Source organism: Protopterus annectens, chromosome 12.part0 (assembly GCF_019279795.1).
Source record: "Protopterus annectens isolate FY-2018-M chromosome 12.part0, PAN1.0, whole genome shotgun sequence".
Classification (NCBI taxonomy): Eukaryota; Metazoa; Chordata; order Ceratodontiformes; family Protopteridae; genus Protopterus; species Protopterus annectens.
The window spans coordinates 485,920,596-485,946,564 of record NC_056746.1 but is presented as its reverse complement, the minus strand read 5'-3'; the positions used below and the strand labels follow the sequence as shown (position 1 = coordinate 485,946,564).

Below are 25,969 nucleotides of genomic sequence, written 5' to 3'. Positions count from 1 at the left end.
ACTGCGTCAGTGTGGTTTCATGAAGGGAAATGAAGTACATTTGCTCTGCTATGGTGGTAACTGATCTACTTCAATAAGCTAAAATGAAAAGATTTAATAATGCCCAACAGGTGAACATGCAGATATTTTAAAGTGATATGAAGGTCTGGAGAGTCAAAAAAAAGAAGTTATGTTCTTACCATAACGTTCCATGTGGAGTGTTCATCTCGCCTTTGTTCTTACACACGGGTTCGGAGCCGATCCTCAGCTCCAAGTCGGCCGCATAGCAAAGCTTTGCATCTTAGAGAAGCTCGAGACCAGGCTATATCCCACAATCCTCCCTGCCATTACTCAGATCTAGTTTGCAAGCAAACCAGACCAACCATAAACCTGAGGTGCTAAGGCTACATACAGCCACAAAAATTCAGAGACACTATCTCACTTGATAAATTAACTAAAGGGTAACAAAATATACCCCATGAGGTAAGAGGCAATATACCCGGAAGAGGTTAAGGCATGTGGATCAGACTCTAGTCCTACTCGTTCTTCCAAACACGTGAGGGAGGGAAGGGGGGGAATGTAAGAACAAAGGCGAGATGAACACTCCACATGGAACGTTATGGTAAGAACATAACTTCTTTATGTGAGAGTGTTCAATCTCGCCATTTGTTCTTACACACGGGTAGCGTCCCTAGCTCCGTCACCCCGAGTGACTCATGGAAGAACGTTCCTGAGCACAGTGGAACCAAAAGCTGTCCTGTCTTTGGAGGCTTTGTCAACTCTATAATGAGCGATGAAAGTATATGGTTTAGACCACGTGGCTGCTGCACAAATCGTGTCCAAAGGCAGGCGAGCTGCATGAGCCAAGGAAGTGGAAACGGATCTAGTAGAATGGCCCTTAGGTTTGGTGGGCAAGGCCTGATTCGACTTAGAATACACAAAAGCTATACAATCAGTAAGCCATTTAGAAAGTGTACATTTTGTAACTGCCATGCCCTTTTTATTGTCTGCAAATGCAACAAAAAGTTGATCTGTTTTTCTGTAATCCTTAGTCCTGTCCAAATAAAATCTTAGCCGTCTGTGGACATCTAACTTGTGCAGCATATATTCCAACTTGCTGGTATGGTTTTTGAAAAAAGTAGGGAGTTCAATGGACTGATTAATATTTATGACAGAACATACCTTAGGAAGGAAAGACGGGTTTGTTCATAAGGAAACTCTATCTGGGTGGAAAATTAAGTAAGGTGGTTTGACTGATCGTGCTTGCAACTCTGACAGTCTTCGAGCTGAAGTAACCGCTACAAGAAAAAGAGTCTTCCACGACAAAAACTTCAGGAGGCAAGAAGAGGCTGGTTCGAAGGGTGGCAACACTAGTTGCGACAATAACAAATTTAAATTCCATGGGAATAAAGGGTCTCTGACGGGCGGTCGAAGATGGAAGGAACCTTTCATAAAAGCCTTACAAAGCCTGTGGGACATAATAGAAGAACCGTCCTCACCAACATGGAAGTTGGATATGGCCGCCAACTGTACTCTTAGTGTGGAAGTAGTGGCTCCTTTGTGGAAAAGGATGGATAGAAATTCTAGAACTTTATGTAAAGGAGCTACCAGGGGGTCCAAGTGTTGGCTAGATGCCCAGTACACAAAGCGTTTCCATTTACTCCTGTAGAGTTTTGTAGTGGAAGCCTTATGAGAGGCAACCAAAATGCGTTGAACTGCTGGAGAAAGTAGATCAGACCTGGCTAGGTGGGGAAGTGGAGCAGCCAAGCTGCTAGTTTGAGGGATAGAAGAGACGGGTGAGGAACTCCCGAAGAATGTGTCAGTAGATCTGGTACTGGGTCCAGGATCCACTGTTCCTCTGTTTGATGGGCTCGAAGAAAGGGGAACCATATCTGTCGAGGCCAGAATGGGGCTATGAGTATAATTGTCCTTTTCAGGTTCCTGGTTTTCTGAAGAAATTTGGGAATCAAGGGGGTAGGTGGAAATGCATATAGGAGACCCGGGAGCCAATCGTGTATCAGTGCGTCCCTGGGGACATCCCCTGGAGGGGGTAGAAGGGCAAAATAGCTTCTGCATTTGGCATTCATTGGGGAGGCGAATAGATCGCAGCAAGGCTGGCCCCATCTGCGGAAAATTCTTTCCGCCACCTGTAGTTTGAGGGACCACTCGTGTGGTAACAGGATGGCTCTGCTCAACCTGTCCGCAATGACGTTGGATGACCCCGGGATGTGCGTTGCTATCAGAAAGCGACCCGTGGACTCTGCCCATTGCCAAATTCTCATGGCCTCTCTGCATAATGGGTAAGATCTGGTTCCCCCTTGTTTGTTTATGTACCAGACTACAGATATGTTGTCTGTCTGAACTGCTACTGTTCCTAGAGGTAGGAGGGTTTGAAAGTGTTGCAACGCCAAGAACACCGCCCTCATTTCCAGAACATTTATGTGCAGGTTGTACTCCATGTTGGACCATTCCCCTTGGACTGTTCTTCCCTGAAATAGTCCCCCCCCACCCTATCAGGGAAGCATCCGTGGTTATCGTGGCCGTCGGATTCGGTAGAACAAATGGACGGCCCATAGTGAGATCCTGACTGAACACCCACCATGAGAGGTCTCGCTTGCAAGAATCTGTTATCAGAATCTCGTGCGTTAGGGGTAACTGCTGGAACGACCACTGCATGAACAGCAGCCATTGGAGGAGCCTCATGTGCAATCTCCCCATAGGAACTGCAATCAGGGACGCTGCCATGAGTCCCAAAACCTTCAACAACAGTTTGGCCGGGGCTTTCCTGCTTTGCAGCAGAAGAAGAACCTGTTCCTTGAGGGATGAAGCCCTTACTGGAGGGAGCTTTACCAGTGTTAAGCGCGTATCTAGGTCTGCTCCGATGAATGAAATATGCTGTGAGGGCAGTAAGGCAGATTTTTCAAAGTTTATGGAAATCCCTAGGTGGGAACAAAGGTTGACTGTATAGTCTCTGGCTTGTATGAGGCGACGCTCGGTGGTGGCGGTGAGGAGCCAGTCGTCCAGATAGGGAAACACCCAGAATCCTAGACATCTCAAGTGAGACGCTACCACTGCCATGCATTTGGTGAATACCCTGGGGGGCTGAGGTGAGCCCAAAGGGCAGGGCTCGAAATTGAAAATGACTGGCTCCCAGCCGGAAGCGCAGGTGATCTCTGGACGGTCTGGCCATCTTGATGTGGTAGTACGCGTCCTTGAGATCTATCGAGCACATCCAGTCGTCCTTCTGTAAAAATGGAAGGATCGATTGAAGCGTGACCATCCGGAACTTTTCCTTCTTCACGAAGGTATTGAGATTGCTGAGATCCAAAATGGGTCTCCAGTCCCCTGTCTTTTTTGGAACTAAAAAGAACCTTGAGTAAGTTCCGGATCCTTTTTGGTCTGCCGGGACTGGCTGAATGACTCTTTTTGAGCAGCTTTGAAATTTCTATTGCTGCTGGGCCTCGCAGACGGGGTCGCACATCTGGAAACCTTCTTTGTTGGGGTGGAGCTGACATGAAGGGGATTTTGTATCCTCTGGTTACAATGCTTTTTACCCAGGAGTCTGAGGTGAGAGTTAGCCAGGCCTGTGGGTATAAAGCCAAGCAACCCCCGACTGCCTCCAGAGCAGGACAGTCGGGCCCCCGTTCAGGAGTGCTGGAAAGGCATACCAGGGATAGGATCCCTGTCGCCTTGGTTCTGCGGACCCCCTCTGCCGCCGGGGCGACGTCTTCCATTTCTGCCCCACCCTCTGCCTCTGGGGGGGGGGGTCACTCTGTGTGGCCTGGAAAGATCCCGGAGTTTTACGGAACCACATTTTTCCGCCTCGTTGCCCTTTGGGGTACGGTCTAGATGGAGCGGAAAAACGGACTCCGACAGCAGAATCTTTCCTTCTTGCTCACACCGAGTTAGTGTCTCTTTCACTTTGGGCCCAAAAAGAGTGGCACCATTAAAGGGGGCGTTGGCGAAGGAAGACTTGAAGGCTTCCGCAAATGAGCACAGCCGCATCCAGGATTGTCTTCGTAGAGCAATCGCTGAAGCTGCGGCTCTACTCGACCCTTCAGCCGCATACGAAATGAGCCTCATGGACGAGTTCACTATGGAGGTAAGGGTGTTAAGCTGTGCTGTTACCTTATCTGAAACAGCATCTGTGTTACCCTGGAGGGTATCTCTCAGCTCCTTGATGAGATCCCTCTGTAGACGTGTAAAGTGTGTCAAATAGTTTAGCGAATGCATGGAAAAAGTCGCTGAACTAAAAATGCGCTTCCCGTATCTGTCCATAGTCCTAGAATCCTTATTAGGAGGATGAACAGAAGAGGAAGACTCAGACATCTCCTTTTTAGTGGCTGCAGCCACCACCATAGCGTCAACCGGAACTCCTTTGGTGAGATAAGTCTTGTCCTGGGGAGCGGTAATAAACTTGCTTGGTTTTCGAGGGACCGGTTCCACTGTGTCCGGTGTCTCCCACGCCCTTCGAGCAATCAAATCCATTAATTCATCGAAGGGCAGAGTAACCCAGGAGGTAGAAGGTTGAGCACCAAAAGCCTTCAGCAACACCGACTCATCCTCAGTGGGGGCTAGGGACTGCCAATCACCCCTCTGTTTTAAAATCTCCAAGATGTCCGCAAATGAGACATCCTCGGAGGGGGATTTTGGGGACCCCTCTGACTCATCCAAGTCAGTGTCAGATGTTAGAGATTCCTGCGGGGAATCCAAGTGCCTCCTCTTGCACAGTCTTTTCCTCGGAACCTCATCAGAGGGGGATTCCGGTGAGGCCTCCGAGGAACAGGGGGCACCCTCTGGGGGTGGCTGAGGCAATGGTGCTCTACGCTTTGGATGTGTCGTGGGAACAGAAACAGAGAGCGGCTCCTTAGGGGAGGGAGAAGACGCCTCCGATGAAGTGGTTGTCTGTGTAGACAAAACCTTCCTCATAAGGTCAAAAACCCCTGAACCTCGAGTCGAGGACTCCCCCGGTTCCGAAGAACATGGAAGAATCCCAGACACGGGGCCCATGGGTCTCGACCCCGAGGACGGAGCCGAGCCAATCTGCGCCAAGGCCCCGAGAGGGAGAGTCGGCACCGAAAGGTCGGTATGACTCTCGGTCTCGGAACTAAGGAGAGATAGTCGACTCTGCAACTCACCTATAGGTTCCGAAGGAGTCGAGGTCAATGGTGTCGATCGTGCAATGGAAGGTTTCGGCACCGAGGGCTCCACTATCATCGGCTCATCCTCTCCTGGCTCCGAAGACTGGATGGGTCTCGAAGGAGGACCTGTTGGAGATAAAGGGAGGCCTTCTAGTTTTGACACCAATTGGGAGGAAACTGCAATCAACTTGGAAAGGGCCGTGTTCTCCATAAGTTTCTGCACGACACGATCCACATCAGTATCGGATAACGGTCTGGAAGATCGGGTCGAAGGGGCCGAAGATGGCACCGACCGAAGAATGGAAGGTGGCGGTAGCTCCGACACCGGTTCCAAGACCTGGGGCTCAGTGAAAGATAAACGTTCGACACTCGGCCCCGAAGTCTGTGGAACCGGCGAACGAACTTTAGAAGATGAACTCGGAGCCGATGACATGGGCTCAGACATCTTCGACCCCTTCGAGGACTTAGAAGCTTGGTCAGACTTGTCCAAAGCCTCTTGGAAAGCAGGCTTAAGAAGTCCCCTGTCTATAAGTTTCCTGCGTCTATCTGTCATGACCCTCCCACTGAAGGAATGGCATATAGAGCAATCCTCTTGCAAGTGGAGAGGGCCAAGACAGTAGACGCAGGAAGTGTGGTGGTCAGTGATGGACATTTTCTGCCCACACTGACACCTTTTAAACCCAGACTTGGCTTTTTCAGACATAAATCAGCAAAATACACTTTTAGTGTGAAAAAGTTTAAACACTAGCTATAAGCAAGAGAGAAAAAAATATATATAGCTATAAGTTATAGAAGAGGTAGGCCCCAAAGGGAAACCTATGAAAAAAAATGACAGAACTAACTACACTAACACACACACACACACACTATAGTAAGATCAAAAACTAAATTCTCAATAACTATAAGAACTTTTAAATAAAAATAATAACTATCTTATCTGAACAACAAAATTTTCTCTGGTCCGAGCTCTCTTATCGATGTGATCCGTTGCAGCGGCAAACTAGATCTGAGTAATGGCAGGGAGGATTGTGGGATATAGCCTGGTCTCGAGCTTCTCTAAGATGCAAAGCTTTGCTATGCGGCCGACTCGGAGCCGAGGATCAGCTCCGAACCCGTGTGTAAGAACAAACGGCGAGATTGAACACTCTCACATTATGCTGCGTTACTTTATGAAAGTGATAAAGAACAGGACTTAAAGATGAAAAGATGGAAGCTTGAAGAACCAAATGACATATGAAAGGTACTCAGAACAAGAAATGCACTTGTGTAAGTTGAACTTACCATAACAGTAGATGTTCAAATGTTCACTGTTGGAATAGTCTTGGCTATATGGGTTATATCCTGCCAAGGATATAATAGCCAGCCAGCTTTCAAAGCTTCAGGGCACCTTCCACATGCCTAAACTGTCACGTAACTTGAGCTGACTAAAAGATAAGTTTGGGCATGAAGCCCTTCAGAGCTTTCCTCACAGTCATGAAAGGACTATGCAAGAACAGCAAAATAAATATTCACACCCTGGCACAGAAAAACAGACACAAACAAAAAGGGATGTAGGAAGGGAGCAGCTACTGCAGCAGTGGTCATTCAAACACATACTGTTAAACTAAATTCAACTTACATAGTGTTCATCATATTGATCACTGCTGTAGAAGCCTTATTTATATGGGTAGATTACCATAACTACATTTGCGAGGTGGAAGGAGAAGAGTCCTGGAGAATAGTTCTAGCAAAGTTTGTTCTAGACCTATAGAAGGAATCAAGCTTAAAGTGCTCTGTAAAAGTAGGTACCAAGCACCAAGTAGCAGCTTCTAGAATAGTTTTAGAAAAGGTGGACTCTAGAAAGTCAAAAAAGAAGTCAAGGCCCTAGTAGAGAGGCCTTAACCCTGCATGGAATGGATTTAAGGTGAGTATAATAAAAGTTAATAGCCTTAGACAATGACTTGGAAATGGTCTGTTTTGACACAGGTTGTCCCTTCTTACTTTCACAACAGATAAACAATTGATCTAAGATCCAAGAGCTACAGTTCTGTCAAGACAGTAGCAGAGCTGCCTGTGAACATTCAAGGCATGGAGTACCCTTTCTCCCTCATAGATTTAGTAAATAAAATGGGGAGATGGATAGTTTAGCTGAAAGTAAACTTGGATAGCACTTTAGGCATAAAAGGATTAGTTCTGAAAGAAACCCTGTGCCTATGGAAAATGAGGTCGGGATGACTCACCAAAAGAGCTTGCAAGTCACATATTCTTCTTGCAAAGGTGAGAGCAATCAATAAAACTATTTTCCATGTTAAGAACCTTAAGTCAGACAGATTAGCTGGTTCAAATGGAGCAAGTGTAACACAAAATTGAAATCCAAAGAAGGGGCCACCAGTTTACTTGGCAGCCTCTTATACAAAATCCATTTAAAGAGCATTTTGACATGAGATTGCCTTGAAAGGGGAAGATCTTTGGGCAGACATGCTGAAATGGCCAATAAATGAACCTTGATAAAGGTATAAGAAAGGCCATTGAATAGTAATGCACACAAATATAAAACCAGAGAACAACTAACCCAGAATGGGTACTGGTTATGTCGCTGGCACTAACAAAAAAAACTTTCCATTTGCTAACATAGGATTTTCTAGTAGCAGGCTTTCTGGTCTCCATTAATACCTGCTGCACATCCTCAATAAACAGGTGCCTAAAAGGAATTAAGACCTTATCATCCAGGCAGTCAATTGAAAATTATTGGTGTCAGAGTCTATCAAACACCCCTGTTCTTGCACAAGTACATCCAGACTGTGATGAAGCTTGTGGTAATTGCCCCTGGCTATTTTCAACAGAAGGGAGAATTACAGTTGCCTGGGCCAGAAGGGAGTCACCACAATGATCCTGGGGGGATTTCTTCTGAATTCTTCAGAAGTACCCTAGACATTAGTGGAAAGGGTGGAAAAGCATACAGGAACACTCTTGACCAAAGAAAAGGCATATATCTTCCAAGCCTTCTTGCATAGAGTCCCGGAACAGAAGATTGACAGTTTATTGTTCAAACAGGAGGCAAAAAGGTCTACTTTACGAACTCCTCACAGATTGATCAATTCCTGTAAGACAACCTAATCTAGTTTCCATAGGTGAGGGTCTGCCCTGGTCCTCCTCAGCTTGTCTGCCACACAGTTTTGCTCTGATGGAAGCCAATGTGGTTAGACTGAAAAAGGGATATGCTCTGGTTCCCTCTTGCTTGTTGACATACCACAAGACTGTTGCATTGTCTGAAACCACTCTGAAGAAGTCCCGGGGGCCAAAGATGGTTCAGAGAGTTGAGTGCCTTAATTAGGGCAAGCATCTACAGATGTTTTCCTTGATCAGGGCTAGCATTTCCTTGATATTTAAGTGGTTGCATCTGTCTTTGGTCTCCCACACCCCTGCACTTGTACCCCTCCTGAGACTGCTCTCCAAGTAAAGTCTGAAGCGTCTGTGGTGATCGACTGTTTTGGAACAGGAAGGAAGAAGGCGAGACCTGGATTTAAGAATATCTATTGATCCCACCAAAAGATTTTTCTTCTGAGAAATTCCAGCACTGGGATTCAAAAAAATAAAGGGCGTTTATGCTGCAACCAAAGAGATTTCAGACACCACTGTATCTTTCTCATGTGGAGTATTGCTGAGGTATCATGAGAATCAGATGCCATGAGACCTAAAATCCTGAGGTATACCAATCAGTGACCGAAGTCTGAGTGGAAACCCTTAGAAAAAGATCTAAATAAGGATCTATTTTTTTCCTGTGGAAGAAAAACTCTTTGAACTGAGGTATCTAGTTGAAATACCAGGAACACAATCCTGTGTGAGTGAGTAAAGACAGACTTTTGACTGTTCTCTTGGAATCCCAGAGTGTGTAAGAGCTCTCTCACCCAACAGACAGAAACTTAGCACTTTGAAAAAGAATCTGCAAAGATAAGCAAGTCAACTAAATATGGAAAAAATGTGGATAACCTATAGCCTGCAGTGAGCTATAACTGCAACTTGACACCCTGTGAACACTCTTGGTGCAGTCGATAGTCCAAAGGTTAAGGTGAAGAACTGAGAAGGTTTTGTGTGTCTGATCACATTAAAAATGTCTGAAGGCTGAAGAGGGATGTGATAAGCATCTTATTAATCTAGTATTAACATGAAAAAGAAAGAAGAGGTAACAGGTTGTGAAGTGACATAATTTTTTTAATTAGGGCACTATCACAAAAGATTTAGGAAAGAAGGATCCAGAACTGAACTCCAAGCATTTTTCTTTCTTTGCACTATGAATATTCTTGAACAAAACCCCTTCCCCGCTTGGGAAGGAGGAACTGGTTCTATCAGTCCTTGGGACAGCATGTGATGAAGAACTGGTGGAAACAAGAGTCTGATCTGGAGGATGAGGACTGGAATGACCTCCTGGAAAGGAGGAATTTGCTCCCACTGCCATCTCTAATCTTGACATTCAGAACCCATTTATCTGAAGCCATCTGCTGCCAAAGAGAAAAATGGAGATTAAGACTTTCTGGAATAAAAAGGGGCCAGGGTGGGAGCGGGTCACAAGGTCTCTAACAGTCACTCAGACTTTTCCTTGGTTTAGTGAGGTTAAGAGACTTCTTTTTGGAACTCCCCTGCCATTCCTTCTTAAACATCTGTTTACATAATTTCTGTTGAGACTGTTTATTCTGTTTTCTGCCAAAAATGAAAGAGAAAGAAAATGCCTTGGACAGTATGGAAACGGTGAGCTGGACAATCCTAGATTCCCTGGATCAGCTTGCCCCTTTCATCACACTTTTTGATCACTTCTGCAGGAAACATGTCAAACACTAAATCTCTATCCATCTATCATCATCTGGAAACTTCTGAGAATGCAGTCATGGAAACCTCCTTAAAACAGTACCAGTGGCCATAGCCCTGGAAGAAGTAACAGTCATGCACACACTGCAGACAATGAGTAGTGACCTGTGCAAAAGTAGTAACTAAGTTATTTAAAGCAGAATTTACCTCACAAGAAGTGCAGATTAAACATTCCTCATACTTTTGAAAATTTGTCAGAACAAACTAACATGAATCTGACAATTCAAAATTCTTAAAACCAAAGTTGTAGAACTATACACTTTTCCTCAAACCTACCAATAATTTTCACAGCCTTATCAGAAAGAGTAGAATTGGAATTAACTAAGTAGTTAGCAGCACTAAGGCTATACATGCTGGGAAAGGTTTAGGAATAGTGCATAAAAATTTAAAAGACTAAGGAACTTTATAAATCCTATCTGACTTTTTAAGGGCAGTTGGGTGACGAACAGGAGAATTGCAGGGCAGTAACGCACACATCCTTTAAGTTGACAGAACATGAAAAAGGGTGTAGATTCTGGAAAATCCTTCTGCAAAGCTCATATTTTCTGAGAGACTGAGAAACCACAGTATTCTCCTACTGAAAACCTGCCAAATGCTAGCATTAGTCTCAAAGTAAAAGAACCCCCCACAGGGAGAATCAGAAACTGAGCTCTCCTCTGAGTCTGAATTAGAAATTGGAGGGAAAAAAATTACTGTCCAAGTATCTTCCTGTTCAGTTTCGGAATATTGAATCTCTTCAGGAAAATAATTCATCTTTATTTTACAAGAAACTACTTGAAACTTCTTTTCAAAAAGGATCAACAGCCTGAATTAAACCCTGAGCCAGACCTAGTAAACTACTCCTGTCTAAAGAAAATTTGAAGAGGAGTATATAAAGGCTTGGTTTTCTGCTTCTTTTTGACAGGAAAAATGGGTCCAACAGTATTACTAAAGGCAGCTGCTGCTTTCCCAGGGATAAGCACAACATTCTGGCACAACAGGGAAACCTTCCCAGTTACCTCTCTCAGTACTGACAAGAGTGGCTCTCCTTTGCCTACTGAGAGGACTCCAACAGCCACAGAGGATGTGGCTAGCCCCATGGTCCACAGTAGCTGTAGGTGCTACACTAGAGAGAGTGTGATCTGAGATACAAAAAAATGGCCACAGCAGAGTCACCCACCTGCAGCTAAAGCAAATTGCTAGCCTGCTGTGGTGGCAAAGGCTGTTTGTTTAACTTTTTCTTTTTGTGGCTGGATGAAGGACTGACTGTGGAACTGGTAGTCTGTTCCATGTTCAAGATGACAATGCTGCCTCGTTCCCAGTGAAGACAAGCAGCAAATGCCAGTAAAACTACCAGTCCACAAAAGTTATTTTTTGACAGTAAAAAAGCATTTTCAAACAACTGCAGCCCCACCAAGAAGAAATAAACACAGTTTTTCCACAGAAACTATTTTTTTCAGTTAGTCAACACTATTTTTAAATTGAGTGCTCCATTTAAAAGTGTGTTACAGTCTTGAGACTGTCAATTAAGACACAACACTCCTAGGTTTAAAATAACTTTCCTGAAGAGGAAAGCAATAAAACAATCAACACATTTAAGGAAATGAAATGTTTTTTTTCCCCAAAAGGAAGTTATCTGCCAGGAAAGGAAAGCACAAGCAAACTGTTGATCCTCAAAACCCTCCTCACAGGAGCGTACGCTTTGGCAGCAGTAAAGCTGAAGAACTTCGCACCCAAAGTTGTCTTGCAGTCAGCTCAGCTTGAGCTGATTGACAGTTTGGGTGCATGGATTCTGCACTGAAGCATTGGAAGCTGGCTGGCCATTATATCCTTTGCAGGCTATAACCCATATAGCAAAGGCTAATGCAGCAATAATCAATATGACAAACATCAGAAAGCAGTGGTAGAGGGAGCTAAAAGTATAAGATAAGTCACTGAACACTCCCCCCCCCCCCAAAAAAAAAAAAACAAAAAAACAGTCACTTATCTGTGCTGCTAGATGAAACTTTTACTGCAAATTACTACCAATTATGAGAGTATTGCAACCAGGTCTGGATCCATGGCCAAAATTATGAGGCTACATACTGTAAAAGATCTATCCACTTGCTGATGCATCACTTCATCCCATATGTCAGAACAGCAAGTAAAAAGATGGGCCAATAACGGCCCATATATCTCCATGCTCGTGTTTAAGAATAGAGTTACCACAGCTTGAGACCATGGTTCAACCATATGTCATTGAAACATATGACTGCTAAGAAACAGGCTGACACTATACGTATACATATGTGTGCACCTGTGTTTGTGTGCCTGTGTGTGTGCTCGTATGCGAGTGTGATAGTCTGTGTCTAGGCCGCAAGCAGCTGGAACCAAGACTACCCATCTTTGCAAATAGGAAGAGTGTATCCCACCTTCTTGTCTATGCATCTCCTCACAACAAAAGGGAGAGATTTCCTAAATAATGGCAGGAGTGGTATTAGATGGAAACAAAATTATTCTTAAAAAAATAAGTTGCAACTTCTCTGAAGTCCTGCTTTAGGTGGTCTAATTCAGCTGACCAAAACACAAACACAGTGACAGACTGTAGTCTTGATCAACAGCCAGGGCACCAAAACTGCATCTGATCGGCGAGTCTTTCTTTTTGGATGGGGGTCAAATCCTCACATCACATCATTCCTAGGGGCTGTGCCCTCTGCACCACTGCTACACCTAACACGGGATAAGTAGAAATACCCCTTGCAGTGACCGGTTTAGAGGAACTAGCATTTTCAATGAAATGGACAGAAATGCTGATCTGCACAGCTATTAAAAAACTGACCAGTTCTTGTTCATCATCCCTCCATGGTAATGACATATTGTAGGTAAACATAGTAGTTTGATTTTGATGTCGTTTATGGATTTCCAAGCACATGTCAGGGTAGCAAAGAAACTTAATTTGTGAAAATCCAAGGAGAGAGGACTTTTATGATCTGTATTTCGGTGTTATATTCATGTTTAGCTCTACACAGATGGCTGCAGCATAAGAAAGCTGTACCTTGCATCGGACAGTATTCTGGCTTTAATAATATACCAGACCTGGTTTTCGAGATACAACTGGAGTTACTGCAACTTTCTGACAGTGATGGGACAGTGTTCTAAAGCCAAAAGCTGGTGGTCAAGGAATCCGAACCAGCACATACATCAAAGTATAAAAGTAGGATGGAACAGAATGGTCCACATCTATGGGGTACAGAAACCCACAAAAACCCTTGATGGCATGAGATAAGATAAGACAATGTGGGGGATCACCACCAGCATCTGTAGCACAGAGATAAGAGAAGAACTATATCATCTAGGATCTCCATTACTCACATCGTACAGATTCAGTTTACAGTGGAGATCTTTGGTATATATATATTTTTGGTGTCTAATTAGTTAGTTCTATTTGAAAAGATTAAATTATGCACTGACCCACTATGCAAAGTGCATTCAACTCTGCATGACAGATGTGTACATCAGTCAAGATTTAGATCTCCAAGACAGTTCTCATCAATTTAAAGCACTGTGTGCAAAATGGGAGGGGAAGGTTTAGCTCATTTAGATCCCCCTGTATTTTTGGGGAGAGACATACACTGACCTTCCAAGAATTTACTACCAGGTAAGCTCCAGTCTGAGTCACCAGAAAATAGTTAGATCACAGAACATTGAAAAAGACAAGCCTCTTCCAGTAAACTCAAGCAGGGATTTTCTATGCTCCCTAATGATACAGACATCCACAGCATAGCTCTCAATCTTCTATCTCCTAATGTGGAACAAATGGGCAAATTGTGAAACACTTATAACACCTTGATAACAAGGTCAAGTAGGAAACTCAAAGAATGGATAGAATGAGTTACTTTATACTTATTAATATATGATTCAATATTATTTACTATGGATATGGTTAATAAAATTCTTAACACTGAATGTGTGACAGACCCTTTCAATTAGGAACAATAAGGAACATGGACTTTAAGACTCAAAATGAGGTACACTTGAGAGATATTGATCAAAGCTGTGAAGGACAGGGTATACATTCACTTATGTGAAAGGAGGTTGTACGATTCACCAAGGTGCAAAAGTACAACCTCCAGATGTCTGAAATGCCGAGTGACAATGATTTGACTTCCAATGAGTGAATGCATATTGGCAGTCGTTTACTGGAAGTCGGCATTTCAGGTGCAGATCGCACTATAGCGGGGATCGGTTAATAAACCCTTTCCCTCACTGAAGTGCGATCTCAGAGTTTGTATATTAAAGTAGGAGATGTGGGGGGTGCCCCCCTGCATAACGATGTTTGGAGATGTTTCGATTTCGAAAATGGTTGAATCTGGTGTTCCAGATTACCATTTTTGAAATCTTGTCCCGTTCAAAGTATTGTCTTTTGGCATTTAAAGTCGCACAATTGTGCAAATGCACAAATGCCTTTCACACAAATTAATGTATACCAAAGGACAGATCAGCAAAATCCTAGATGAAAGATTCCATGGACTTTCCCCAGTATCTCACATGAGACATCACCAGAATACCTTGCTTTGGATTATCAGAGGTATTACTCTGATGGCTTTGGTCTGGGTTCAAGTGCACAGCAAAACTGGGTTAACAAAATGCCACATGGGTGCCCATCCATAAGGAGGATGCAATTGCATGACTCAACTGCCAGGCACTATAGCTAGCAACCAAATTCTGACATGGAGTTAGCAGAAATAAATGGCATCTACACCCACATTTAGGACAAGTCACATTTTGGATTCAAACAGGTATGTCTGCCAGGACAGGGATTTGCCAGACATGCTGCAAAATCATCTTGTAACAAACTATCCAAATCAATATTCTGCCCTCTCCCATTACTTCAGCTAGTCTCACTCTGGCAGGATCTAACTGCAAGATAACAATCCTGTCCACTCCATCAAAATGGTGAGCAACTCCTGAGCATAGAACTTGTGCCTAAAGACAGGACACTGACCCTAAAACTTGAAAGAAGGCACAGGGTGTCAAGAACAAGTAAATTCAATGCAAAGTGCACACTGTAAGTGACAAGGAAAGTAGCTAAATAACAACTGCAGTCCAGTCAAGGAAATGTATCAATTAAAAAAACTATCCTTCCCCTGCAATTCCTACTTTACAAGGAAAGGCTTTGAGATAGCTGGAGACTACAACTGTAATACTGCAACCTGCAACATAGCCCAAGCCTCTATTAATTGGCCTATTTAAAAGAGGCAGCGCTGATACATACCATTTAGTTACACTAAGTCTATAGCGTCTCTAGTCTGCAGCTGACCTAATGCTCTTTATTTATAGCTCTCCAGGGAATTAAATCTTATAACTTCACACTCTCCTGATGGGTGTCCAAGAACCTTGAAAAGGAAAATAAAACAAATTATTATACAATAACCCTATCTCATAGAGTTTTTTTTTTCCATTGGTTCCATGATGAAGAGACAGAGTCCCACTCCACTCAGCCATGCTACTCACGACTTTCACTTTGCTCTCCATTCTACCTACACTTCTACCAATCCCACTCCCATATCATCTAAATTTATGCAAAGACATCCTTTACAACTGGTTCACTTCATAACCTAGAAAGTCAATCCCTCTTCAACTCCATCTACAGATCCCCTTAACCACAATTTCTCTCTCCCTGCTACCATCAATAATTCACTCCTGCTATACCTAAAACCATTCTCAGAAAATCAGCAACTACTTGTCAGGCATTCCTCCTTAGTCACTTTTCTTTCAGATCAACTTCATCAGTACAGTACTACTCCTACTAGCAAAACAAATCCACTTTGGCTTTCTGATTCCACTCTACTCACTTGGCTTTTTTATACCATATTATTGGGCAGTGTGGTGGGGTAGCCACTTTACACTGTAATGCTTTAGAATTATCCATCTATCCATTCACTGTACCCAAGTTTGACAAAGTCAAAATGCCAGTCACCTTTCTAAATGTAAATCTCCTTCTGCATCCCACCAAAGACCAATCTGTCAGTCTTAAAATACATACTGTCTCGGGCCAGCACAAATCACACATGTAACTAAAATACTGGGTGATTTTAACCACAACTGGGCAACCTTAGATCAGTTAATGAAATTAACATGTTCAATGTCACCCAGTTAATGAAATCACCCACCAGATTCAATAAAAACACTAATAAGATTTCAATACTTGAATGGATACCGACTAAGACACCCAAAAAATAGATGCCCAAGGCATCCTTCCAGACTCATTAAGTGATCACAACCCTACCTTTGTAGTCCTGCACAGGATCAAGACCGCCAAAAGCATTACTTACAACTTAGTAAAAAACTTCAACTAGTCCTCCTCCATTGTCTTTCTTAAACTAATTAATTGGGCTTTACTAAAAACCTTGTCAATGGATCAGGCAGTTAACTATTTAATTCTTCTTTTCTTAAGTTATTAAACTCCTATGCCCCAGTGAGATGCAAATATGTTAAATCCAACTCTGCTCTTTAGCTCTCAGGTAATACAAAAATCTCATGAGACTGTCTGTAAATGCTGGCACAAGAGCAAAAGCAACACTACTTACCAAACATATTGGTACCTAATCAACCTCATCAAAAAGCATGTTCAAACTGGCAAAAAGACATTTTACACAACTCCAACACAACCGTCTTAAATCATAGAACCTCCTAGGCAACTATCAAGGAGTTACTGAAACCTAGAAGGACAAGCTAACCAAATCCACTCTCACATGACACAGAGATAAACATTGCACATAATACTTCCAACCCTATGTCTATACTACACTTGCTTCTGCTGAAATGCAAACGTTTATTATTATACATTCTATTTGAACTAAAGTTGAATACATTATTGTCAAAGCTAACTGTAAATAATGAAATTGTATGCAAGCATTTATATTTATACATACCTATACATGTACACATACACACACACATATATATATATATATATATATATATATATATATATACACATACACTTCTGAAAATCAAAAATATGATTCTATAGATTTTGTTCCTTCTGCACAGTGTCTGGAGTTTCTTTGTCCACTGTAAAAGGGCACTGTATGTAGCATTGTGCTTACTTGCTCAAAAATAAAAACTCTATACAATAACCATGCATTAAAAAGTGTTGCTCAGTACTTACCAAGACAGACAAGTCTTCCAGCTGAAATATATCATCAGGAACACCAGAATTCTTCAGGCTGTTAGCCCGAGCCACTATTGCCTACAAAATAAAGGAGGGACATGTGCAGAGTTATCATAACAAAAAGCAGTCTCTGACTATGGCATAATTTATATTTCACATATAAAGCAATGCCCCAGAATAAAACATGAAGCTGAAAAGCTGTGCGGCATCATTTTGCATGGCACTTAAGTATCATCATTCATAGTAAAAGACCCTGTATTCCACCGTGGTGGAAAAGTACTACATTTTATCCTGTGCTGGAGGAATCATGTGGCTTATGGACTGATAAAATAAAGTACATTAAAAAAGACTAGAGGTTCAAATCGTTGCATAAGCATGCCCCTATATACACCTTTCAGTAATGGCTTCTGTGGCTCTCTCTCAGCTATGAAAATCAGCCTAAGCAGGACTTCATGGACAAGCTCAAGCATAGCAAACAAACCATTCCACAAGTAAAATATAGTATTCAATGTAGCATTTCCAAGTTGTATCTTGATAAAATAGGCAAAACCATGTAGAAGAAGCACCAATACAGAACTGCCTCAACTGCTACTGTAAACTTGCACAAAATGTAGCACAGCCATAAACAGCCTTTTGGAATAGATTATGGAAAGAACAGATAAAGTAGAAGCAATAACAGCTTCATACATGTACTACAGTACATTGGTATTGTCACTACATTCCAGTGGGCACCAATTCTACCAAGTACACAAGGAGCTTCATAGATGGATCTTAATCCCAGATGCGAACCAAATGAAACAGCTAATCAAGGAAAGAGAGTAAACAAATGACCAGTACATGAGAACCAACAGAAAGACTCACCTGAATCAAATACACTACCAGCACAATGTCTGCTGGGATTCAACCTAGAATGAACACGTTTGCTTAACAACTATATACTGCATGCACACAGCTGAGCTAAAGTGACTACAGTAGAGGACTGCAACAAACATGGTGAATGCCATAGTTTTTAAATACTGAGTCAACTTACCACGTGTAAAAAATTAATGCTGCTAAAGTAATAGCAAATGGCCTACAGATTCAATTAATTCAAATATTCAACATGTGAGGGAAGTCTTTTCACTGATCTTAAGGGCAATAATCCAGGAACGGAAAAGGGCATCTGCAAACCTGAACACTAATTTTTGCATCACTACTGCTCACTATATGCAAGTCATATTTCAACAGGGGAAGAAAGACATGAAAAAGTTGAAAACATAATAGCAACCCTGCAATATTTTGGTAGTCAAATACTATGGCTTTGTTAAACATTTTAATCTCATTTCCAAGAGAAAGCTTTCAAATATATCTGTCACTACTCCAGATGGGCTCTGTCCGACTATAATAATCATTCTTTATGCTTGCATTTAAATATATTGGAACATGCTTATTAAAATTCACAACAGGACTTTACAAAATGATGGTTACGTTTACATAATGGTTACTGAAAGAAAGCAATTTGTATTCTACCATTTTTGACTAAATGTGCCGTGAAACCTGCATGGCTAGACATCAGTAGCAACCCAGCTGCTATAACCCAGCTAACAAACAACATAAACACAAGAAGAAATCAATCAAATGCAGATCCACATAAGGGAGCTGTGCCTCAAAAGCTCCTCTCAAAAAATTTAGCAGAGGTATGCAAGTCAGCATCCAGTGCAGTCTCATGGCCATCAAACTAAGGAACCATGAAAAATGTGCATATCTAACTGTATCTCTTTACACATAGCTCTCAGTTGCATTGTGGCAAATGAAACCACAGATAAATACAGAAATAATCAGGACACTTTTTAAAATATCAGTACCATTAACTTCACACATTGACAGAATAAGATAATGTAAATTAATGTACATTTTCTGAGGCAAAAGAAGTGTATAATTATTGGCGTTCTTTATTAAGTGTAATTCATCGCATTTTCTCCAAGGATTGAGAGGGACAGAGCTAAAATTTGAGTGAAAATCAGGGACAGTAGAGAGGAATGTATACCTTTTCAGCCAAAAGCTGGTCATTGTGGTGAGAAAAAAGCAGCACCAATTTCCTACTTAAAATTTACACAACAGTTTCTTTAATATAGAAACTCACAGCATGACCCACAAGTTAGTAGCTGACAGCCACTCTATGAAGAGCTTAACATACTATATATCAAAATGCTGAATCTTAGAGAAGTGGCTATCAAGCAATCTGGCAAAAACATCCTAACCACATTTCATAAGCCTGAAGGATTCTGATGTGGTCGACATGAATAAACCTGGCTCATGCTGTGACAAAGACTGATAAACATTCTAGACACAGATACATTTTTTATTTGGTAATTGGATTAGAACACTGATCAAAAGAAATACTAATTACATGCTCAACCAGGGTTACACCACAATGTAACAGAACTATGAACACTATACAACTAAACATAGGTTAGCAAATGTGAATACACACAAACTTGGACAGGCAATATATATGTACATTTATACAAGTAGAATTGAAAGAGGGAAATAGAATAATATTGCAAAGTGAAGAAATTTAGAGTAGTAAAGGCTAGATTATGAAACTCAATAGAAGGTGATAAAATGAGAATGAGTGGGGACTAGATTATACAGAGGGAGCTTAGAACACTACGAGCATTGGCAACCTAAACCACAGTTGAGAATGACAGCATCTGAAGTTAGTCAGCAAAAGAGTCTACACAGTCGAAAGTACTGAATTATGTGACTTGTCCTTTGAATGGACAGGTGCATTCAGACAGTTCTAGTAATTATTTCTTGAAGTGTGGGCTGAAAAAGCAGCTTGTGTATTTTAATCATAAAGTAGTAACTGCCATAGTGCAGGGTCAAATACAGAGAAGCAATGGCTAGTATAGTATAGTCTAACAGAAGGGGATTGACTTTGCTTCTAAAGTTTAGGTTTTGAGTTGCAGTAAAAAAGCTTAGAAGAGGAAGGGGATGTCTTATGAGTATTTTGACAAGTAGGGAACCAAGAAGTAGATTGAACCTAGCCTGCAATGGAAGCCACTGAGCCTTGGAAAGAGTGAGGCAGCAATGTTCATTCCCTGGCAAGACTGTTATGAAGAAGATGTATTTTATTAGAGAGAACCCGTACAGTAGGGTGGCAGTGTTTCTGACAGAGGAAGAGACAACTGAGAGAGTTCACACAAGTTGAGCAAAAGGATGCCCTTGCCTCCAGCAGCCATGGTAAGGTATTACAGGAATGGAGATATTTTGGTGGCCTGGAAAAGTAGACAGTTGACCTAGGCTCTCAACTTTTCAATGTGATCATGAAAGTTTACTGACTTGTCTAGCTGGCTGTGCAAATATCTAAGGATATGTTGGTTGTGGTGGGATTGTTACCAAAGTCAAAGATATGAATAGATTGGGAAATTTGGCTAGTCTTCTACGGGTGCCGAATAGCATGGACTTGCTTTTTCTTCTTTGAATTGTGCAGCAGTTTACTAGACTTCAGTCAGGTCTGTATTCCTAAAAGGTCCTTTTGAAGTTTTGTTTCGATAGCATTACGACAAGGATCAGACCAATAAATAAGAATATCATCAGCATATAGAAGTAGTGGTAGATATGAACACTTAGAACAGAATAGGTCCTAGAATGAAGCCCTGTGGAACAATAGAATGAATGAGAGCAAGGCTAAAAGTACATCCCATCTTTACCTACAATGATCTGTTGGATGGGAAATTTGTGAACCATACAGTGGCATCAGGATGATGCCAATGTCTTGCAGATGGAGAAGTTGAATTGAGTGGTCAACCATGTCCAAGGCACAGGTTGAGTCAACGAACAGTAATCTGGTCAGATTTCCTTTATCCATAATAGTTAAAAAGTCCATACAATTATCTTGGTGCTTCTCCCAGCCCACAAGCTAAGCTGTTTGACTGGAGAGCAAGTGAAATTCTGTAAGTAATAGGCAAGTTGATTACAGGTGATTTTTTTTTTTAAACTTTACCCTGGGTGGGTAGGATGGAAGTGGAGTGAAAGTGACTGCAGCATGAGGTCTTAGATTCTTTAGGCAAAGGTCTGACAAAGAAGGATTTCCACACAGCTGGCAGAGTATTGGTGGTGAGACAGGGGTTGTAAACCTGCTTTAGAGAGGTGGTGATGAAACATTTGCAGTAGCAAAGAAACCAGGGACAGATACTGTCAGGTTCAAAGGGTGACTCGTGGAAATCTGTCAAAATATGACTAAAATGTACTTAAAGTAGAAAGGTAGAAAGAAAGGGGGTTGGAGTCTTTCTGTTGTATAGTTGCTGCATGAGTAAGTGAGGGTGCGGGTAGGATAAGTAGCCTAGACTTTTTTTTTTCTTGTGGGGGGGTGGTGGTGGTGTAATTTTGCTATTAATTTGTTAAACTCCTTCCAGAACTGTTTAGGTAAGTGAAGACGGGAAGTTTGTTTTGAATTGTGTTGTTTGGCTTTGCATCTATGGGTAGCTCGTTTGATGTTCCTCAGTGTTTTATGATGGTCATGGTTTTTGGGAGTGGGTCTTGCTTCCACATTCCACAGGCTTCACCAAACAGTTTCAGACTCCTTCAGTTGCTTTGAAACAACTGGAAAGTGGGTGTGCTGAAGTGAGAGACACAACTGATAGTTTGGTGGGGTACCCATCTTAGCCTCCCCTGAGCTAATCCAGACCGATGTGCAGGGCTGGTGATGATATTCAGGAACTTCCTGCCAGCACACCGCTGCAGCACAGCATTTTTAATTAATTCGTTCATTTATTCATTCACTCATTAAAATCACAGCAGAAACATATGCCAAAAGCAAACATACACTTTCTTTGCTTGAGAATTTTATGCTGAAAGTTAATGACTCTCTCATCCTGAATACAAAATGAATAATCTGAAAACAATTCAGTTTCAAACGTAACATTCAGTCTGACCAATTTTGTAATCAATTTAAAAATATTGTCCCTCCAGTAGTTCTAGTCTGCAAGGGGCTAATGATGAAAATTAAAACATAATGAAATCTGAGATGTTGCTACCCATCAGCCACTCTCCAACATATGAAGCAGACTCCTGTAGCTCGACAATATAGGTTCAAAGGTGGGTACTAGGCTAACAGCCCTGGAGCCTTTACAAGCCTAGCCCATAGAAGTGCCCTGGCATCAAGCCACCTGATGTTATAGGCTCATAGTTTACCCAAACTGCATTTAAAGCCAAAGACCTTCTATGAATGCAACAGTACTTGATTGAACTCTTCCAATCATCTAAGGCACTTCAACATACTGACTCTGCATCTCTAATGACCAGGTAAGCTAGTAATAACCTCATTATTCACCACCCTTTACCTTATTCTCCAAAATATTTTTTCTTAAAACAAGCAATGATAACCATGTTTACTAGTGTATTTATGGTCTAGCTTCTAAATACACAGTCACATTCCATCATGGGTAACTATTAGCTTCTAAAGGACATCTTGTCTGCATATAATCATCTTGTGTATTGGACATAAGAACTGACCGTTTTTTTTTTCTTCTCTCAGCATTTACTGCCTCTGCATTACTTTCATTTTAAAACTATAAGCGGTTTAATTCAATAGTTAGAAGTTACAGTTAAACAACATTTCTGTGTCACGTAACCTTTATTTAGCTTTTTTCTAAAAATCATCACACAACTCCACGTTGCTGCAAAGAGCTATAGCAAAGGGGTTTTATATATCAGGTAAATACCTGGAGAGTCTGTCATGAAGGTAAACAAATCAGAGATATAGTAGACAGTAATTAACCTCCATGAAATATTTAAATTAACCTACACTCTCTAGCAGAAATGTGTACCATGTGACATGCAACTTTCTGTAATTAGCTCATTAACATGTAAAGGTATACATGACAAACTACTGCCAGCAACGCCTTATTTTCTTACCACCACACTGCTTACAAAGGAAAGACGATAAAGTCTTAGCAGTAGGTCACACAACACCTCTGCCTCTTTTTTGCCTTATAAAGTTTGTGTAACTAAAGATATTGGACAGTGTCAATGGCTCAACAGGTAGCAGACACATGCCTTTGGTGCCGGACGATCAGAAGGCTGTGGGTTCCATTTCCAACCCAGGTGCGCAGATTAGTTTTCCCATGCATACACTGCAGTGCAGCATGGGGGGGGGGGGGGTGATGCTGCACTCCTGAATGCACCGTCCTTCAGATAAGATGTTCAACTAAAGCACTATTTCCCAGAGCTGGTGGCAGTTCAGGTGAATGTAAAAGATCTCACAGAACATATTTAAAAAAAAAAAAAAAATTATGAGAAATTCCCCAGTGCCCTGGCCAGAATTTCACCAAGTCAGTATGAATACCCCTCTGAAAAGAGGTCACTGCACTAGTGGGACTAACCCAGTCAACAAAAACATAAATACAAAAAAATAATATATAAGCCATTTTGGGATTCCATCACTGGCAATATTTTCAAATGCCCCTCCCATAAAGGGACGCCCCGGCAATTACAATCCGTAATTCTTTGCTGTAAAAAGCTACATTAAATTAAATTAAAAAAGTAATTTGTCCATAAGAACTATAAATTGTGCACCATGCAAAATTTATAGCAAGGCAAAATGTACATTATAAATCTTTTGGTGGAAAGGCAGAAAACTACTGAATCTGAAACTAACTGTGCAAAAGCTTGCAGTGTCTACACATATCTTCCTTGGGCACTGTTTTATTAGACTCAACCCTTCTCCCATTAATGTATTAATGTTCTTGCTATGCCTGACTATGTTCACTGTGAAAGAATATTTATGTCTGGTATGAACCATAACTACTATTGTTTGTACTTTTATCTCCAGGTTGTACCTGTAAAAGGTCCATTGAGATCACTGCTCTACACTTAGGAGCATTTAAATGCGATAGCTAGAGCCAGAGTATACAACTGGATAAACAGCAGTGATGTTTATTCCTATTTAACATAATAAGCTGCAGGCACCCCTAGAGGAACTTTTTACTGTTTTAAGGTATTTAACCAGGATTAATTGTGTGTTAGAGTTGCCACACAGGAGTCAGAAGCATAAAACTCTACCATGTTAATACAATGAAGCCCTACCATGAAAGAAACACTAGCACTTGTCAGAGAAGGATATGGTGGTAGAGCTCCTCAGTGAGGCTCAGACTAACACGTCATGTGATGAGGTGGTATTGTCACACATGCCTCTCAAGTGTACCTCATTTTGAGAAATGTTTCTCATTTGGGGTCTGAAAAAGTTCATATTCCTCGGAGTCCCACATTGACAGGTTCTGTCATGCATTTAGTGTTAGCATTTTTTTAAAACTTGTATCAGTGGTAAATAGAACCAAATTATATTGTTTCATTAAAAGAACTATTGTATAAGTAAAAGTATAAAGAAGTTATGCACTCACCATAATGTTCCATCTGAGTATGTAACTTCCTTTGTCTGCAACCTGTGGGTATCGGATCCGATTCGGATCCGAGCCGGTAGCTTTCCAAGCTGAAAGATCCGAGCTCCAAGTACCTCCCCTACCCATAATGCCCTGCTATCTCCCTCTAACCCTCAGATCGAGTTTGCCAGAAAAAAAGGCAACAGAAATTCTATAACCTAGGAAAGGATTACAATACGTTCCAGTGATGTCGAGTGAACAAGAACATACCCGATCCTTTGATAACGAACTAAGGGTCCGGGGAGGGTCAGTTGCAGACAAATTAAGTTACCTACTCAGATGGAACGTTATGGTGAGTACATAACTTCTTTATCTGAAGTAGTTAACTTCATTTGCTCAGCAACCTGTGAGACAGAGTCCCCAGCTACCAGCAACTTGGGAGGCCCTTATGGAAGGATATTCCGGAGCACTGCGGAGCCAAACGATGCACATCCTCTGGATATTAAATCCAGTTTATAGTGTGTAATAAAGGTATGAGAAAAAGAACAAGTAGCTGCTGAACAAATGTCATCCAAAGAAACCCTTGACCAGAAAGCAGCAGAAGTAGCCATAGATCGGGTAGAATGGGCTCGCACTCTCAGAGGCTCAGGATGACCAGAACTTTTGTATGTTAGGAGAATGCACTGGGCATTCCATCTAGCTAAGGTTACTTTAGTGACTGGCTTCCCCAGACAGGATTTTGCAAAGGAAACAAAAAGTTGATCAGATTTTTGACGATCTGCTATTCTATTTAAGTAAAAACGTAACTGTCTGTGAACATCCAGACAATGAAGTCTGTATTCTCCTTAGTTTTGGAAATTTGGAAAGAAGACAGGTAGATTGATGGACTGGTTGATGTTGGCTTCTGAAGCCACTTTGGGCAAAAAAGAGGGATTAGTCCTGAGGGAGACCCTGTCTTTATGAAAGATGATGTATGGAGGCTTACTGCAAAGAGCGTGAAGCTCCGATATCCTTCTAGCAGAAGTAATGGCAATCAGGTAGGCCATCTTCCAAGATACATATTTTAAGTCGACTGAAGCCGCGGGTTCAAACGGAGGCACAGTCCGTGCTTGAAGAACTAGGGTAAGATCCCATGGAGGCACTGCATCTTTAATCGGGGGTCTTAACAAAAAGGTTCCTTTCATGAATGTTTTGCATATCTTTGAGGACGCTAGTGGCCCTGAACTGTTTCCAACGTGGTACTGGGAAATAGCTGCCAACTGGACTTTAATAGTAGAAGCACTAGCTCATTGATCAAAGGTATGAGAAAGAAAGTCTAGAACTGCTGGGATAGGAGCCGTGAAGGGGTCCAAGTTCCTATGCTCCGCCCAGACAGAGAAATGTTTCCATTTACTCTTGTAGATTTTCCTGGTAGACTGTTTATGGGCGGCCACCAGGATAGCCTTAACTGAGGAAGATATACCAGGAGTCCTAACCATTAAGGGAACTGGATCAACCAAGCTGAGAGC

General features: G+C 41.8%; 1 protein-coding gene across 1 annotated transcript in view; it reads right to left on the bottom strand.

Annotated features, from left to right (window-relative positions):
- FLII (FLII actin remodeling protein) overlaps positions 1-25,969 on the bottom strand; it is a 945,835-nt gene that overhangs the window by 835,570 nt on the left and 84,296 nt on the right. The window contains exon 4 of the mRNA XM_044089594.1: positions 17,095-17,175. Coding sequence (XP_043945529.1) covers positions 17,095-17,175 — 81 coding nt within the window. The remainder of the gene's footprint in view (positions 1-17,094; positions 17,176-25,969) is intronic.